The sequence below is a fragment of the Labrus bergylta genome, chromosome 18 (genome assembly GCF_963930695.1).
Source record: "Labrus bergylta chromosome 18, fLabBer1.1, whole genome shotgun sequence".
In the NCBI taxonomy this organism is placed as follows: Eukaryota; Metazoa; Chordata; class Actinopteri; order Labriformes; family Labridae; genus Labrus; species Labrus bergylta.
Window position 1 is genome coordinate 17,613,284 of NC_089212.1, and position 15,749 is coordinate 17,629,032.

General features: G+C 40.2%; 1 protein-coding gene across 2 annotated transcripts in view; it reads left to right on the top strand.

Moving 5' to 3' along the window:
- The window catches only part of frmd6 (FERM domain containing 6), a 28,576-nt gene extending 18,122 nt beyond the window's left edge, over positions 1-10,454 (top strand). For both annotated transcript variants that reach the window (XM_020627917.3, XM_065966463.1), the window contains exons 7-14: positions 138-293; positions 1,094-1,159; positions 1,555-1,623; positions 4,598-4,772; positions 5,357-5,665; positions 5,990-6,121; positions 6,352-6,443; positions 6,566-10,454. In XM_020627917.3, the coding sequence (XP_020483573.2) occupies positions 138-293; positions 1,094-1,159; positions 1,555-1,623; positions 4,598-4,772; positions 5,357-5,665; positions 5,990-6,121; positions 6,352-6,443; positions 6,566-6,862 (1,296 nt within the window). In that variant the 3' untranslated portion in view covers positions 6,863-10,454. The remainder of the gene's footprint in view (positions 1-137; positions 294-1,093; positions 1,160-1,554; positions 1,624-4,597; positions 4,773-5,356; positions 5,666-5,989; positions 6,122-6,351; positions 6,444-6,565) is intronic.
- Positions 10,455-15,749: the final 5,295 nt, after the last annotated feature.

Genomic DNA, 15,749 nt, shown 5'->3' on the forward strand with positions numbered 1-15,749 from the left:
TTCAGTTTCTCCAGGTTGACATCTGTTTGGCCTGCAGCAGGGAGCTTCTTTATGCCTGCTGTGATTAATCTGTACAACTTGAAGGCAGCCAAGCATGACATGTCACATGTCGCTCTCTCTCTCTCTCTCTCTCTCAGGTGATAACAAAGCGCGGTCGTGAGTACATCCTGAGGCATATCCCCAACATGCACAAAGACCAGTTCGCTCTCACAGCTTCGGAGGCTCACCTCAAATACATCAAGGAGTGTGCCCAGCTTGATGACGTCACTGTCCACTACTACAGACTCTACAAGGTGAGAGACGGGAACGTTTTCAGGTCTACAGCAGTGACATGAGAGTCTACTCTGACAGATAATTAATGCAATCTAAGATAATCAATCTCTTCATGCAAATGGACTTTTTTTTTTAGGATAGGAGAGATAATAAATACATACAGCATCTTGTTAACCACTGGTACACAAAACAAAAAAAGTGCAATCAGAACGAGGGCTCAGATGGAAACTGTAGAGCACCAAAACGCAGAACTACATTTTTTCATCCTTCTCAGAAAGAGGAACACATATGTGGAATACCATCTGGAAAAAAAAACAAAAAAACAAAAAACTGACCGAGCTCAAGGTTTTAAAGACGCATGCAAAAGAATGGGTTTTTATTGTATTGTATCAAAAAGTTACCGGTAAGTCTAATGCTTCTGAAAAGCCTACCCGGGTACAAGGGTTGCAAATAGACATAGCTAGAAACCTGTATGCCTAGGATGTACTGTGTATTTTATGTATTGAGCCATGCTCATTGAATGGGTCCCTGTTAAATAAACAACAACAAAAAACAAGGGGCTCTTATCATACATTTCAATGGTTCCAGTTCTTAAAGTAAAAAAACACACTGCCTCCCCTGAACATTCCACAGTACTGACAGTAAAATGTATAAATACCCACATGAAATATCATACTATTTGTATAACAAGAATAATAGGATATAGGATAAGTTGTTTTTATAGTTTTCTGTTTGGTTAGAGGAGCATTTAATGTGTGATGTTTTTTCTCCCGCTTCTATCACAATAAGTTGATTTATGTTTGATTCTTTTATCTGACAGGACAAGAAGGAAGTGGAGGCATCTCTAACATTAGGACTGACTTTACGAGGCATCCAAATATTTCAGGTATTCAACATTTCCTACTCAGTAATGAGGAAGTTATTGATGTGGGATTTAAGGTTTTATTATTTTTGATGTTAGACTTAAAGAGCATGACTAACATCTTCCATTTTCAGTTATGATTTCACTTAATTGGAAAAGTCTTATTCTCTGTGAAAATCTACCAGTGTTGTCAAATCATTTCTATCCCTTTTTAAAGAGTATTTTTGAAGTAAATGTCAGTTTTTGTCTATTTTATGTCCCTTATTCTTACTATATTTTAAATTTCTAAGATGCTAACTCAGTCTCTAGGCTTTCATAGGTGCTTCTAGAGTTTTTGCTGAGTTTTGCATCAGGGTGTCATGAAAAAAAGATCATACCTGTAATCATTGATTTCACATGTCTGTAATTCTCTGTTGCAGAATGTGGGCACTGTAAGGCAACTGTTGTACGACTTCCCCTGGACCAATGTGGGAAAACTTGTATTTGTGGTGAGTCAGACAAACCATCACACCTTTTTCTTACAGATAGCACAAAGAAACATTTTGTCAAAGGTTGTTCAGTTTGTGTTGTTTATTTTACTTTCTCTTCATCGATGACGAAACCAGAGCATCCCCTGGCTCATGGTAATCTTTGTGAAATGCTCAGGGTCGTGGAAATTTTTACGCAGGGCTTCTTTTCTCTGCACTGCTGTTTTATCTTAGCCTGCAAGTCCTCTGGAACTAATCAGGGATTTAGGATGACTTTCCCTGCAAACACACTCACACACTCTCTCTCTCTCTCTCTCACACACACACACACACACACACACACACACACACACACACACACACACACACACACACACACACTGTATACTGTGCACATATTTTCATGTAATCAGGAGCAGTATTTCTTCTCATATTATAGACTCTCAATTGATTCCTTTTAATCTTCTCATCTGTGCTCTGACTCAGCCTGTCGTTGAGCAGAGTGCAGCAGTTGGTTCAATTTTTTCCGTAGGGTCTCTGATATCGTAGGAGGGTTAGGAGATGCTCACCATGTATCTGCTTCACAGTGACAGTTGAACGTTTTCCGCCGGTCGGCTATTAATCTCAACCAGGAGAGGTCATTATTGCCTCTATCCATCGCAGACAAATCCAGCCCTTTAGATTCTAACTTTAGCTACTTTTCCTGTATTTTTGTTTCTACACTTGTAGAAACTTTAAAAGCAGGATAAATGACCGTAAACTCTTCAGAAAGATGCTTTGTTGTTCTAGACGTTTTTTGAAGTGGTGAGTTTTGCTTTGGCCCCACTCTAGCGCAAAAAAATCTGTTACATCTGCCAAACAGTTCACAGTGAACACATCCTGTTTTCTTCATTCATTTTTTCGGGTTGTTTTTCTTTGAGCTTGCAGTCAGCAGCATCGTGAGAGCTAGTCGACCGTGGCGTGGCTGCTGTGGTTTCACTGTGGACGTGAAAGGCCTCTCGTGGCTCTGTCCCACCCTTCTTCTGAATAACAGGCTTTTGCCTCCGCCACACCCACGAGTCACGTCACCCAACACCGCTGTTACCACGGCTGCAGCTTCGGCTGAGCGAGCCAGTGCAGAGCAGGGTGGAGGGACGTGCGGGCCGATAAATACCATATGTTACAATGGTTTCAGGGTTTTTCTTTTCAGCATATTGGCCAAGATAACTTAAGCTCATCCTTGCATTGAGAGAACTTAAGCTCATCCTTGAAAAGCAAGGAGTTGTCGAATTCAGTGTTTCTGATGCAATAAGAAGAAATAAAGCTGTATATATGCCCCTCCTGAGAGTTTGATTGTTTCCCCCTGCATTTACAAATGAAGTCATTCCCCTCGTGTCCTGTGGTGTTGGATTGGAGAGACTCCCTTAATAACCTCGCCAGTTTTCTGGTTGATGTTGGTCTTGTTGAGGGATTTTTGGATGAAAACGGCCCCCGTGTGACGCTGGGAGTTTTCGATGTGTGTGGCCTGTTTGGGAGGAATTTTTGGAAAGAGGAGAAAGTTGTCCAGCTGTCCTCAGTGGAGAGTTTAGATGGACTGACCATGTGTACTGCATGAAACAGGAGAAAAGAGGCCTCTGAAAACCTTTTAATAATCTAAAACCTGACACCAGTCTGCTGCTGTGTGCATTCAGCCTGCAACCACCAGCAGTGAAGCCATTGATTTGTCATGTTTTGGTTTTAAATTCAAACAATTTCAGTCCCTAAGAGTCTAATAAATGCAGTTGTAGCCAATCACATATCCCTATATCTAAAGGTCTTAAAGCAGTCTATACAAAGTGCTTAAATGTTACACTGAAAACAAGGACTGCTTAATTGGACCTTCCATGGTGTAGATTTGGAAATTCAAACAACCTAAGGCCAAAGCTAATCATTACTGAAAATCTGATCATCTAACTTAACCTGAAAGTTGCAGAAATGTGTGCATGCATTACTATGAAAATGGATTAAACATAATGTGTTTAGTTTTTGGATTATGTTCAATATTCACCTATCCCAAGCAAGACGAAAAGGGAGCCTGGTCCAAAGGGTTAAGAAAAGAGTTGTCGTGCAGCAGTGACCTTCTTTGACTCGTTCTCTTTGGCTCATTCACCCAAACCCTAACCGCTCAGTGCGATTTCATTGTTTTACTGGTGGCCACCAGGAGCTGCAGTTTGAGGTTAAAGACAAATACTCTACTGAAGGGAAGGAACAGAATGTGTCCTTCATTTTCCTCAAACACAGTTTTCTGCCTTTTTTAGAGGAAGTCTTTAGCTTCAATGATAACTCTGCATTGAGATAATTGTCAGACAGAGGAAGGCCACTGTCAATGTACTCTTAGTTGGTTTCTATGAACTTATTTGCCTTTACCACACAGCTTCATACCTGTAACGTGTTTCCCAACATGTGCACAGCTTGTAAACATACTTGGATCAAGCTTGTTTCTTTTTAAAAGGATTGGATATATATGAAGTGAACGTGCATTGCTGCGGTCAGAAATGTGCAGCTCTTTGCATTTTGCAGAGCTTTAAACCCTCCCCTCGCCTCTGAAAGCCCAAACCTTTGCAGAAATGTTTAGAGGTCTGTATTGAAAACAATCTCGCTGACACCAAAGACAGCTGTTTTGGGGCTAAGCCTTTGCCAAAAGAAACTGGAGAGAAAGCACAAACCCACCATTTTAGTGTTTCTGTGCATTCACCCAACATGTCCTCCTCCTGCAAAAATCATCAAATATGCTCCAAAGTGCTCCGTCTCAGTGTGTGTATGAAGAAGTTAAGAACGGATGCACTGATTGTCGCATTGTGTTTGGCTGCATAATAGTTTTAAGAACAGGCTCAGTTCCTCTCTGTGGTTTGCCTTCAGGCCTCTCTGGCACTTTCAAATCCACATACCTCATTAACTTAATATTATTAACTGCTATAAATTAAAGTCTCCTGTCATCATGTGCTATCTTTTTCTTTGTCTTCTTCTGCTCTCTCAGGGGAAGAAGTTTGAAATCCTCCCCGATGGTCTTCCCTCAGCCCGTAAACTCATCTACTACACAGGTTGTCCTGTGCGCTCTCGCCACCTCCTGCAGCTGCTCAGTAACAGCCACCGGCTTTACATGAACCTGCAGCCTGTTCTCAAACAAGTCCGACGACTGGAGGAAAATGAAGGTATTTCCCAGTTACATTTGATCATTGCTCATCGTGTGTTACATTCTGTGCAAAAACAGGGAAAAAAAGAGAAAAAAACTGAAAGATTCAGGGTGGTTTCACATGAGGGACCCGGGCCCGGATCCGAGAAGACTTGACCCTAAAGTCCGGTTCATTTGATCGGTGTGAACACAAACATACCATACTCCAAGAAAAATCCTCCAACCCATAGCTAGTGAAAGCTCAGATTGGCTAATTCAACTGTTTATGTAATGGTTCAACAAAAGAATGTGACAATTAGTTAGTTTGAGAGATGATGTTAGGTGATTTTGTCGACTAAGATTAGAGTGAGCCATCTGGTTCTACCTGTTTTCCAGCGTTTGTGCTAAACTAAACTAAGCTAAGCTAACTGTCTTGTAGCTGCATTTAAACTCTGTAAATGTTTAAAGGTAAACATTACAGCTTCAGACTTGACTGGAATAATTCATCACTGGTCAAAACATTTGTTTGATTAATTTTCTTTGGATTGATTGATCCAGTAATCATTTCATCTTTGTAGCTCTCGTTAAATCTGTGTGTATCTGTGTGTATTTGTCTGATATCAGAGAAGAAGCAGTACAGGGAGTCGTACATCAGTGACGCTCTCGAGCTGGACATGGACCATCTGGACAAACGTTCCCGGGCCAGCGGCAGCAGTGCGGGGAGCGTCTCTCATCACAAACGCCTGTCCCGCCACTCCACCACCAGCCATGGTAGCTCACACACCTCGGGCATCGAGACGGACAGCTTCAGGGCCCCGGGTCAGGCACCCCACAGGCCCCTAAGAACCTGCAGCTCGTCCACAACCAGCCACGGGAGCTCACACACCTCCGGCATCGAGAGCAGCGGCAAGGAGCGCATACTGGATGATGATGGTGAGAGAGGAGGGTTAATGTGGAGTTGGTGTTTAATTCTTAATGCCAAACCAGACTCAGCAGCATTTCCTTTGTGTAGAAGAAGTACAAATATAATACTAATATACTAAAGTTATTTATGTCTTTTTTGTTTTCTAACAATAGGTTTAAAGAATTGACTTAAGACCACAAACCGTGTTGAGGCACATTCATTTACAGTAATAACTGGCTCATGGGCACTTCTATACAAATAGCTAATCTAAGAATAGTCCCTGTTGAAACTTAAAGATCACCAACAGAAGACTCTAGACTTGTTTTTAATTTGGACTTGATTTCTTCCCTTAGAAATAGAGATGCTGGTTGACGACCCCAAAGACTACGAGGAGCTTCATGAGATGGCTTTGGACCAGGAGCTGTGTATCCACATCACAGAGGACATGTTGACCATGTCACCTGATCAGAGCAACGGATACTCAGGTAGAGATGGTTCAAAATCTTCCTGATCTAATTTGACTTCTTTACCTGTTAAGAGTCATTTAGGGTGAACTGTACTTCCTGCAGAAGTGTAATACTTTATTATTCTTAGTTACCAAACAGAGTCAGACACTCATAAAGAAGCATGTTCGCTGAGTGTGAATTTCCTTTTTATCTGCCATTCAGTAACTTGTTTCATACTTAAGCTAAATGTTTTCTTCTGTTCTCTGCAGGACTGATAGTGAAAGACGTCAGCTCCTCCACATCCAGCTCCTCTGAGACCGTCGTCAAGATGAGAGGACAGAGCATCGAGTCTCTGCCACAGGTAAATCACACTTCACTAATCACAGCAAGGTGTGAACCTGCATTAGCCTTAATTAATTCGTAAATTAGCGGGAAATGTTACTGCAGCTTGGTAATATTGAATTTCTTGGTTTCCACAAACAGACATCAGCTTGCAGGAAGCCTCAGTCCTCCACAGATCGTCACAGCCAGTCTCTCGACGACATCCGGCTCTACCAGAAGGACTGCCTGCAGTGGGCGGAGCTCTGCCAGGACACTGCCCACAGCTACACATTCGGCTGCGCTCAGGAGTTGAGCGACGGCGGCGGCGGGGGCTATCAGGGCCTGGCCGAGCAGCGTGCCGGCATGCTCAGTGAGCAGCACCCGTTTCCTATTAAGAGAACCAACAAGTACTTCTCCCTGGACCTGACCAGCGACGAGGTCCCCGAGTTCGTGGTGTGACAGAAACAGAAAAGAGGCGACCTCAGGGTGACCTTTTCTGACTCGTGTCAGATGTGGAAATGTTTCAGCCCTCAGGGAACGAGATGAGAGAGGAGCGTTTGAGAGGTGGTTTCTATTCTTGGCAGCAGTTATTAGTAAACTGGCAAGAAGTCTGCTGCTGCTCAGACGAATAACACATGAACAAACATGGAGGATCCTGGCTGAAATGGGAACTTAAAGAACAAAAAAGAGAAAATGCGTCTTAAAAAACGTAACCTGAGCTGCTCCCCTGTGTGAAAGGAAACAAAAAGGGATTGTGTCATCATCTTTTAAATAACATTTTTATTCAAATGTGTCTCCTACGGACTGTTTTTAAGAACCACATGTTGTGTTTTCCTCCTTACTAAAGACAAAAGAAGTGTGTGAATGCACGAGGTGTTACAGCTGACAGAGACTCATGCACAGACATGAAGAGCATATCAAAGTTCTCTGGAGGACACAAAGGACAAAGTCACTCTGAGCTACAAACCAAAGACAAAAAGAAAGAAAGAAAAAAACTGCCCTCACACACATTTCAAAGTCATGGAGGGAAGGAGGGGAGATGAACCTTCCCTCTGTTCTTCTTCTACACCACTTCATTTTACCTCAACAGGAAGTGCAGTGTGCCAACTCCCGCCTCTCAGACTGAACTCTTAATCATGAACACACACACCGATGTGCCTTCATCCCTCTATGCAGGTGTCAAACCGTCGCCTTGACAATCACACACCCTCACCTTTTAAGATCCAAGCCATCAGAACACAAAGCACGACACTATTTTTAAACACACACACACACACACTCCTTTATTAGATCAAGCCCGTTTTTTAGCATTTCAAAACATGTCAGAATGATTTCAAAATGTTTCCTTGTCCTGTGAAATCAGACTGAGCTTTCTTGCAGGAATGAAGTTGAGTTACTTCCTGCGTGTCCAGACTTGAGTCTAGTGTGCGGCCACGAAAGCTTCCCTGTAATCTAGACTCAAAATGGAGGCCGCCATGGCTTCGCTGTGGGCCAAAACAAAAAAAAAAACTTGCATGTTAATGCAAACATGCAAGTCTTCCTTTGTGCTCGGCTTGATTTCACCTTTGTCTTCCTGTTTGTGTCACCCTGATCATTAACTGGAATTGGTTTCATCTTTTTTTATTTTGCATCCTTTTTGTTTTACCTGAAAGCTTTTTACGTGTTTTTTTTTTTTGTATAAGCTGTCCAGACTTGTTTATGTTTAACAGTTATTGTATGTGCTTGATATCCTTCAGTATTACAAACAATATGTATGTGACAGTATTAAGGACGTGTGATGTTTGTGGCTTTCATCTTTTTAAACTGACAAGCTAAAGAGGACTGTGGTCTCTGACAGGATGCTACGAGCGGTCTCAAAAGAACCTATTAATGCGCCGTACATGCAATTAAAAAATAAGAAACAGTTTTATATGCTTAAAGGTCCCATATTATGCTTTTTCTGGTTTTATATGCCCTTTAGTGTGTTTTCCAAGTGTCCTGTGCATGTTTAGGCACATCTATGTGCAAAAATTCAAAGTCTGCGGAAACGCGGCTTCTCCTACGTCCTCCTGTTAGCTGTAGCGTTAGCCGCATGTAACGCTCGGTTCTAGCCCCCCTCGATAAAAATGTGTCAGTGCGGCGTCATTGTCAGTGTGAGATCACTGATCTAAGCTCATTGGCTCGTTGTGGCAAGCCCAGCAGCTCATGATGAAATTTCCGAGAAGCATGCTGAGCAACTGACCAATAACGACAGAGCGGATCGGCAGACCAATCAGAGCAGACTTGGCCCACGTGGGGTCTAACAGTGTGGGCTCAACAGAGTGCAGCTGACGGACTCAGAGCGTAGAGGGAGCAAGGAGGAGAAGTACATGAAAACAGACACTTTTTTCCAACTTTAGCTATTGTGAACATACAAAAGTGGGTACATAGATTAAATATACGAACCTCAAAAAGGGCATAATATGGGCTCTTTAAATCAACTTTGTCATACTTTTTAAAAATCCAATCAAGTTTTCAGCTTCTCTTCAATAAGAGCCTGACTCGTGTTCATATATGTTGGGAAACACTGCACTGTAAAATGAATGAGACCCCAGAATAACTCTTTTTATTTGAAATGAAATCGTATTAAGTTTAAAGATCCTGAAGATATAAAATAAAAAAAGCAGATCCTGCTGGGCTGTGATATTAAAAGAATATTTCATCGTTTAGGTGAAGGGCTTTTATTACTCCTTCATGCAGAGAGTTCAATGAGAATCTTGTAAAACAATCTCATATCCCTACATTTAATATTCAGCCACAGAGAAAAGACAGTTTGCCAAACCTCGCATTGATAGCCTCACTAACAATACCCCACCATCCACAACTATATGACACTACCAGCTTATTACTTTTTACTTTAAAAAGCAACACTTGAAAAGTAACAATTCTATATATCACAGCAGGGTTACAGAATTTGCAGAACAATTTCTTGATAAAGCGAGAAATCCCTGCTGCCTGCCATAACATACTCAAACACACACATGCAGCTCATTTTCAAGTTTGTGTGATTTTTCTTTTGTACAATTCAAACATAAAATAATGTGTTCAAAGACAAACTGGTGTATTTTTAACCATTGAAGAGCCACGCCCCCCCCCCCCACACTTTAATTCTTTACCTTTAGCTAAGCTAAAGCTTCCTCCACATCTTACAGAAAGATGAGTGATATCAATCTTTTCACTCCCGGCAGCAAAAGTGATAATAGTTCTTACTAAATCTTCATACTTTTCCATGAATTCTGTGGCTTTCACTGTAACAGTTCATCTGCAGATGAGATGTTTATTTTTTTCTTACATCTTAAGTTGAAATGAAGCTTTTAGAGTTTATATACAACATGTCTGTCAAACAACAAACGGCCTAAGTTTTCATTCAAACTTCAGCTTGTTTTATTTACTCGTTGTTCCTTTAGGTCGGCACAACGTGTCATTTTGTAAGACAAACGCTGTCAGTGTTTTCAAACTCATACAAGATGTGAAATCATTCTAGATCACTGTGTCGTTTTTGTTTATTTTTGTTCTGGTCAGCTATCAGATACACCATGCCATTTTTAAAATACTTTTGTTTTTACATGCAGGTAATGCAGCAACTTAACAAGTAAAAAAAAACATTTGTGTAACACATAAATGAGATACTGCTCTATAATAACTTTTATATTTCTTACATGTTTTCCTCTTACTGTTTTGAAGCTGTTTCTTCTCATTAATGAAAACATGTCATAGTTTGATGGACAAAGTTTCTTATATTCAAACAGTGTTGAGGTACATAGCCATAGTCATAACCCACGTCCTTAAAGTCTGCATAATTTGTTTTTACTACATTTTCTGACTTCCATATATGGTCAAACTTACAATATGTAAGCGACTGTAAGTCTGTATGTTCGTGCCCATAATCCTTTCTGTGAAAGGATCCCCCTTCAGGATATGTTTTTGTCACCCTGTAGTTAAAAACAAAAGAAATGTTACTATGAAGTTTGGTCTGTGCCTTCTTGGTACTAATGCCCTCAATATCTAATAAAAAGGTACAATTATTTGCCAACGTTCTGTTCTTATGTGGTGATTTCTATATGTGAGCTTTTTCTTTTGTTTGTAGTTTCAAAAATGAAATATGACAATAAAAAAAATCAAAGAAATATAGTTAATTGAAAAACAGCTAAAAAATAAAAAGTACTGTATGCCTGTAAGTTTATTTAAGATGATGGACTTGTTTCCAATAAAAATATAACATAAATATACACCATGACTATCACTAAATAATTGTCTTCTGTTTTATTAGTGTGTGCTGCCCTCTGGTGGAAGCTTGCTTTCAGGTAGGTTTTAGTTTGGCCAGAAGGTGGCAGTGTATGCTAACACATGGGACACAGCAGCAGTGATGTTTCTGCCACATCGAAACACACTACTGTAGGTGGCTGGCTACCGGAAAACAAACAGTTTAGTATTTATAACCGCTGTTTCACAATGAAATATAAAGTTATTTGGGGATGCTTCTATTTAAACTTGGTGTTGCTACATTTGATATAGTTTTACAAAATAATGAAGGAAAAGTAGCCGTTGCAATTTTATCTGTAGAGCACGTCAGCACATTAGTTCAATGTGCTTTAGATTGAGATTAATATGAAAATATTACAGAGCTAATACTTTCCTACAACTTAATGCTGACAAATGGTCTATATACTAGCTGGCCCCAGTTCTTATTAAAGTGCCTTTGTTTCCCCTCCTCTTCCTCCTCCTCAATTCAATCTACCTAATAAATCTGACACTATTGAAAAGCTCATAGGCCGGATGCTGCATGTCTTACTTGTACTTTTAGGTTCCGTTTCTACTGTGGGATCACCCACCTCTCATGAGTTGAGAAAAACAGAGTAGAACTGTAACAGTTAATACAATCTTTTTTGTGAATGCAATACACTTCTGTATGTTTTCACTTTCTTGGCTGATAGCGACGGGCTTCAATGAAAAAAGCTCAGAGACTTGAACAGAAGCAGACTTTGTGGATCATCTCTTAAGAAACAACCAGCGTGTCTGCAATCTTTAGGCCTCAACATGCTCACAAAAAGCTAACAGTTGGAACTTTGGTTAGGAATTGGCTTTTAGGTGAGAAAAAAAGAAGAACGCCACAGAATTGTACCATTAACAAAGAAAACAAGGGGAAAACATTTTATTTAACAATAAAATAGAAATTAAAATAAACCAACCAATGTGAGCTACACAGGTAAAGCGCGACAAGTTAACTAGCTAGTTTGTCAGCCTACTAGTTACACGGCTCAAATGTACTAATCCACAAAATGAATGTTTCTGACGCCTTACCAGAGATGACTTGATATGCCAGCTTGTCATTGAACATAACCAAATAAATCTAATTATGATGAGGAAAAAGAAGAAGCTATAATTACTCCTAGCAGTGTAGCAGAAACTGCCATCTCAAATACTGTTTCAAATGATTTAGCAGAGAAGCTTTCTTTAAATTCATTGACTTGAAGCTTAATTTGTTATTGATGTCAGTACAACATTTTTCACTATAAGGCACATGAAGAGCTCTTCAAACATTTGATGAAACAAAACATTTTCTCTTATAAGGTATATGGAAAAAAAGACTGAAATAAAGAGAATCATGGATAGCAATTGTAGGGTTTTATGTTTGGTATGCGATTTTACGATCACCCTGAAATGTAAGAAATGTAAGTATTAGAACCTTTGTGTCTGTTACTAATTTTTGTCCTGTGGTTGCCTGTTGTGATATTTTTTTACAACTGTCGTCCATGAAACATGCAAATGTATCCCTGCAGATTGTGGAAGAAGAAAATAAATACTTAGTCCATTTCTAAAAGAACGCAATTCCTGTATCATGCAGGCAGAAAAAGAAACTAATCAGTACTAAGAATTTGTACATTTAAGAGAAAACATGGATGCTTTCTTCAGCAAGCTCCACCTCCTTCTTCTTTCACAGATAACGTGTCTCTCTCGCTCTCTCTCTCTCTCTCTCTCTACCCTTCGAGCTCCACAGCTGTACAGGAAATCAGTCATCCACTATCCACTGCTGTCGCCATGGCAACACTTGGGGGGAAATCCATTCTCTCCGTCTCTCTGTCCCCACCCCCTTCTACCATCGCCTCTCTTTTGTCTTGTTGAATTAGGTGTAGATCCATTCAGAGCAAGAATTGTGATTTTTTTTTTATTTATTTGAAACGATCGTGGCCTTTTTTCCCTTAACGAGGATGTTACTTAAAACAATTTCTTTATTCACATCCTCTCTTAAACTGCAACCCATCTTATCGTTGTATCTATGAGTATGTGTGTGTGTGTGTGTGTGTGTGTGTGTGTGTGTGTGTGTGTGTGTGTGATCATTTGAGCTGATTGTTTGAGAGTATTAGATGACACTGTGTCTCTAGCAGCAGTGCTGACCTCTCTGTAAATCCCATGGGGCATCGGGGCAGAGCAGCTAGCTAGGCGGGGTGGCTCTGCTCAGCTTGGGCCGGCAGCTGCCTGGAGGAGCCAGATGGTCACAAATCAGAATTAAAATCCAGGCCCCTCCCCCGCTGGTTGTGATAACCCTACCTCTTGTAGAAACACACATAAAAACACTGTTAGTACAGAATCATTTAAAAAAAAAACCTTCATCATCATAGACTTCACCCAAAACCGCCATTGTTGTATCGAGTGTGTAAAAAGAGGTTATATGTTAACCTGTTGTACATGATTACTCTCTGCCTTTTTGAGAAAGACATTTTTGTGCTACAATTTAGGTCATGAAACCCCTAATATGAATCTATGAGAATATCTACTCGTTCATGAAAAACTGACATTTACTTCAGCGCCTACGTTAAACTAAAAATGCGTTGTTTTTTTACAGTAGAAAAGACAATTTTAGTAAACCTGCAAGTCACCACATTTACCCGTGTCATCTGAGAGGTGGATTAACAGCACTTAATAAACCAGCCTATTAACCAAAACAGCTGCACTGACACCACAAGGTTCAAAGCTGATCCCCAGAGCCGATAATAAAACATAGTAATCAGATTACAAATAAAGAAATCTCTGGCTTTATCTCTTCTCTAGTGATAGAAGAAGGGAGGGTTTTACTATACTGTCACTGCTGATGCAACAAGGCCAGAACGTATTAGCTTGGGACGATGATTCCCAAGCCAGGGCAGCCTACTTGTTCCTCAAGGAGGTCTCTGTTGTAAGTTGTATGAAGGGATCTTGTTAGGCTGTGCACCTGAATACGAGAATGTATGAACGCTAGATAGCAAGCAAGCAGAGAAGTTTAACTTAAAGTAACGGGTAAACGGTTGACATACTAAAATACATTTTATGGCTGAATGGTCTGTTGAAAAAGTTAGCTTAAAGCAGGCTGGCGGATAAACAGTGGAAATAGTCGCATTAGTTACCTAAAAGAAGATTAATGTTTAAAATAAAAAAGTTGAAATATATAGCTATAAGAAATAAGTTATTTGTACAAACAAATTGCTTAAAGGAAGGCTGTGCGACTTTCTGATCCAGTAGATGTCGCACTTGAGCGCCAACATTAAACCAAAACAAACCGCTGTTTGACGACTCCTCCGCTATTCTAAAGCCTCCGCTCTCCTCCAGCGGCACATCTCCAACCCCCTCTCCACTCACGGTCAAACGATGAAGTTATGAATTAGAACGCACCATAAGCGCACGCGGCGGACAAAATTGTCCTTTGCCTGAGCGTCAATTGACTGTGACCAGCATTGTTATGTTCGCAGGCTAATGTTAGCACACTTTGGTTAACTTATAGCTTCACATTGATTAGTCTTCTTTTCTCTAGCCCTCGACTAAAACAGCTTTATACGCAAGTCCGCCCCGCCCATGTAAACATCATGTATACACAGCCTGACAACGACACAGCCAGCAGGACTCGCGCTTCTCACTCATTGTAGACAGTCGTGACTCAGAGAGACATTCACAGAGTATAAACTTGATTTCTGCTGTATTTATGTGCACAATGTCGCACATTCTTCCTTTAAGATAGACTAGAGGATGCAACGTTTTTTTAAAAGAACTTGCCAAAAACTAGGCTAACGGATAAACAGCTAAATAGAGCTATTTTATTTAAACTATTAAAACCGCTGAAACAGTTAGCTTAAAGAAGGCTTATTGAGTACCAGTTGAAAACAGTAAGCCCAAAGTAAGCTAATGGCTAAGCACACAGTTGAAACACTTTGCTAAAAATAGGCTAATAAAGCAGTTCAAATAGTAAGCCACAATACTCTTCCGGATAAACTGTTGAAATCGTAAGCTAAAAGTACCGTTGAAAATAGCTAAAATTAGGCTTAGGGTGAAAATGTTGAATTTTTTTTTTTTTTTGCAAGACGAGAGAAAATGTTGAATTTGCTGCCTTAAACTAAGGAATTACCTGTTTACATTACTGCTTCATGTTTAGCAAATAAAAACAAAACTGAGGAAAGTCATGATCTAAAGTCTCAGTTTTGTTCTTTGTTCATTATTTCTGTTTGATTCTATGCTCCTCAGGACCATTAGAGATCCTTACAAAAGACAAATAAAACAACTACCACTGTGCGATTAAGTAGATTCAATTTTTTATCAATTTCAGCAATAATTGAGAAGCAGCAAAGATCTTGTGATTGTCCACCTTCAAGCTCATTTATGTTTCAGACTAATGTGGGACATAACAAGAGGTGTCTATAAAGAGAAACTTGAGCTCATCTGTTAGGGCTTCGGTAGTATGTGAGGCTTAAAGGTTTGAAAAGTGGCTTTGGGGACCCAGGAAGGGTTATCAGAGATCAATGTGCTGTCTCGGTGACAGAGGCTTCCTGTGTACGGCTCAACAGGAACCATGACTCACTTATTCTCCATCTTCCTCCTCCTCCTCCTCCTCTCTTTCTGTCTATGCTTGGATGTGTTTCATGGAGAAAAAAACATCTGCATGAATGAAGCTAAGGAAAATGTGAATCACAGAGAATTTAACGTTCAGATCGCTTCAGTTCAGTGGGGCGAAGATGAGTAACTGAGTTTACCTGCAGGCAAAGAACATGGATTGCATGAATTGGCGCTTTACAAATAAAGATTGATGGATACATGGATGAAAGGAAATGCAGGTCTACAGTAAGCATATGCACAGATGCATGCATAGTGCTTAGTATTTGAACATGCATACAGTAAAAGGTGTTAATTCCTCAAAACTTAAATAAAAATGGAAAACAACATAACAACTTACAATCAGCATGATTCGCTAAGGGTTTACATCTAAGAAATTCTAAATCCTGTCTTTAACTGCTGGAGCTTTGCAAAAGGATTAATTCTTAAATATTAGTCGGAGAGACGGACGTATAACCTCTCCTTTTTAAAT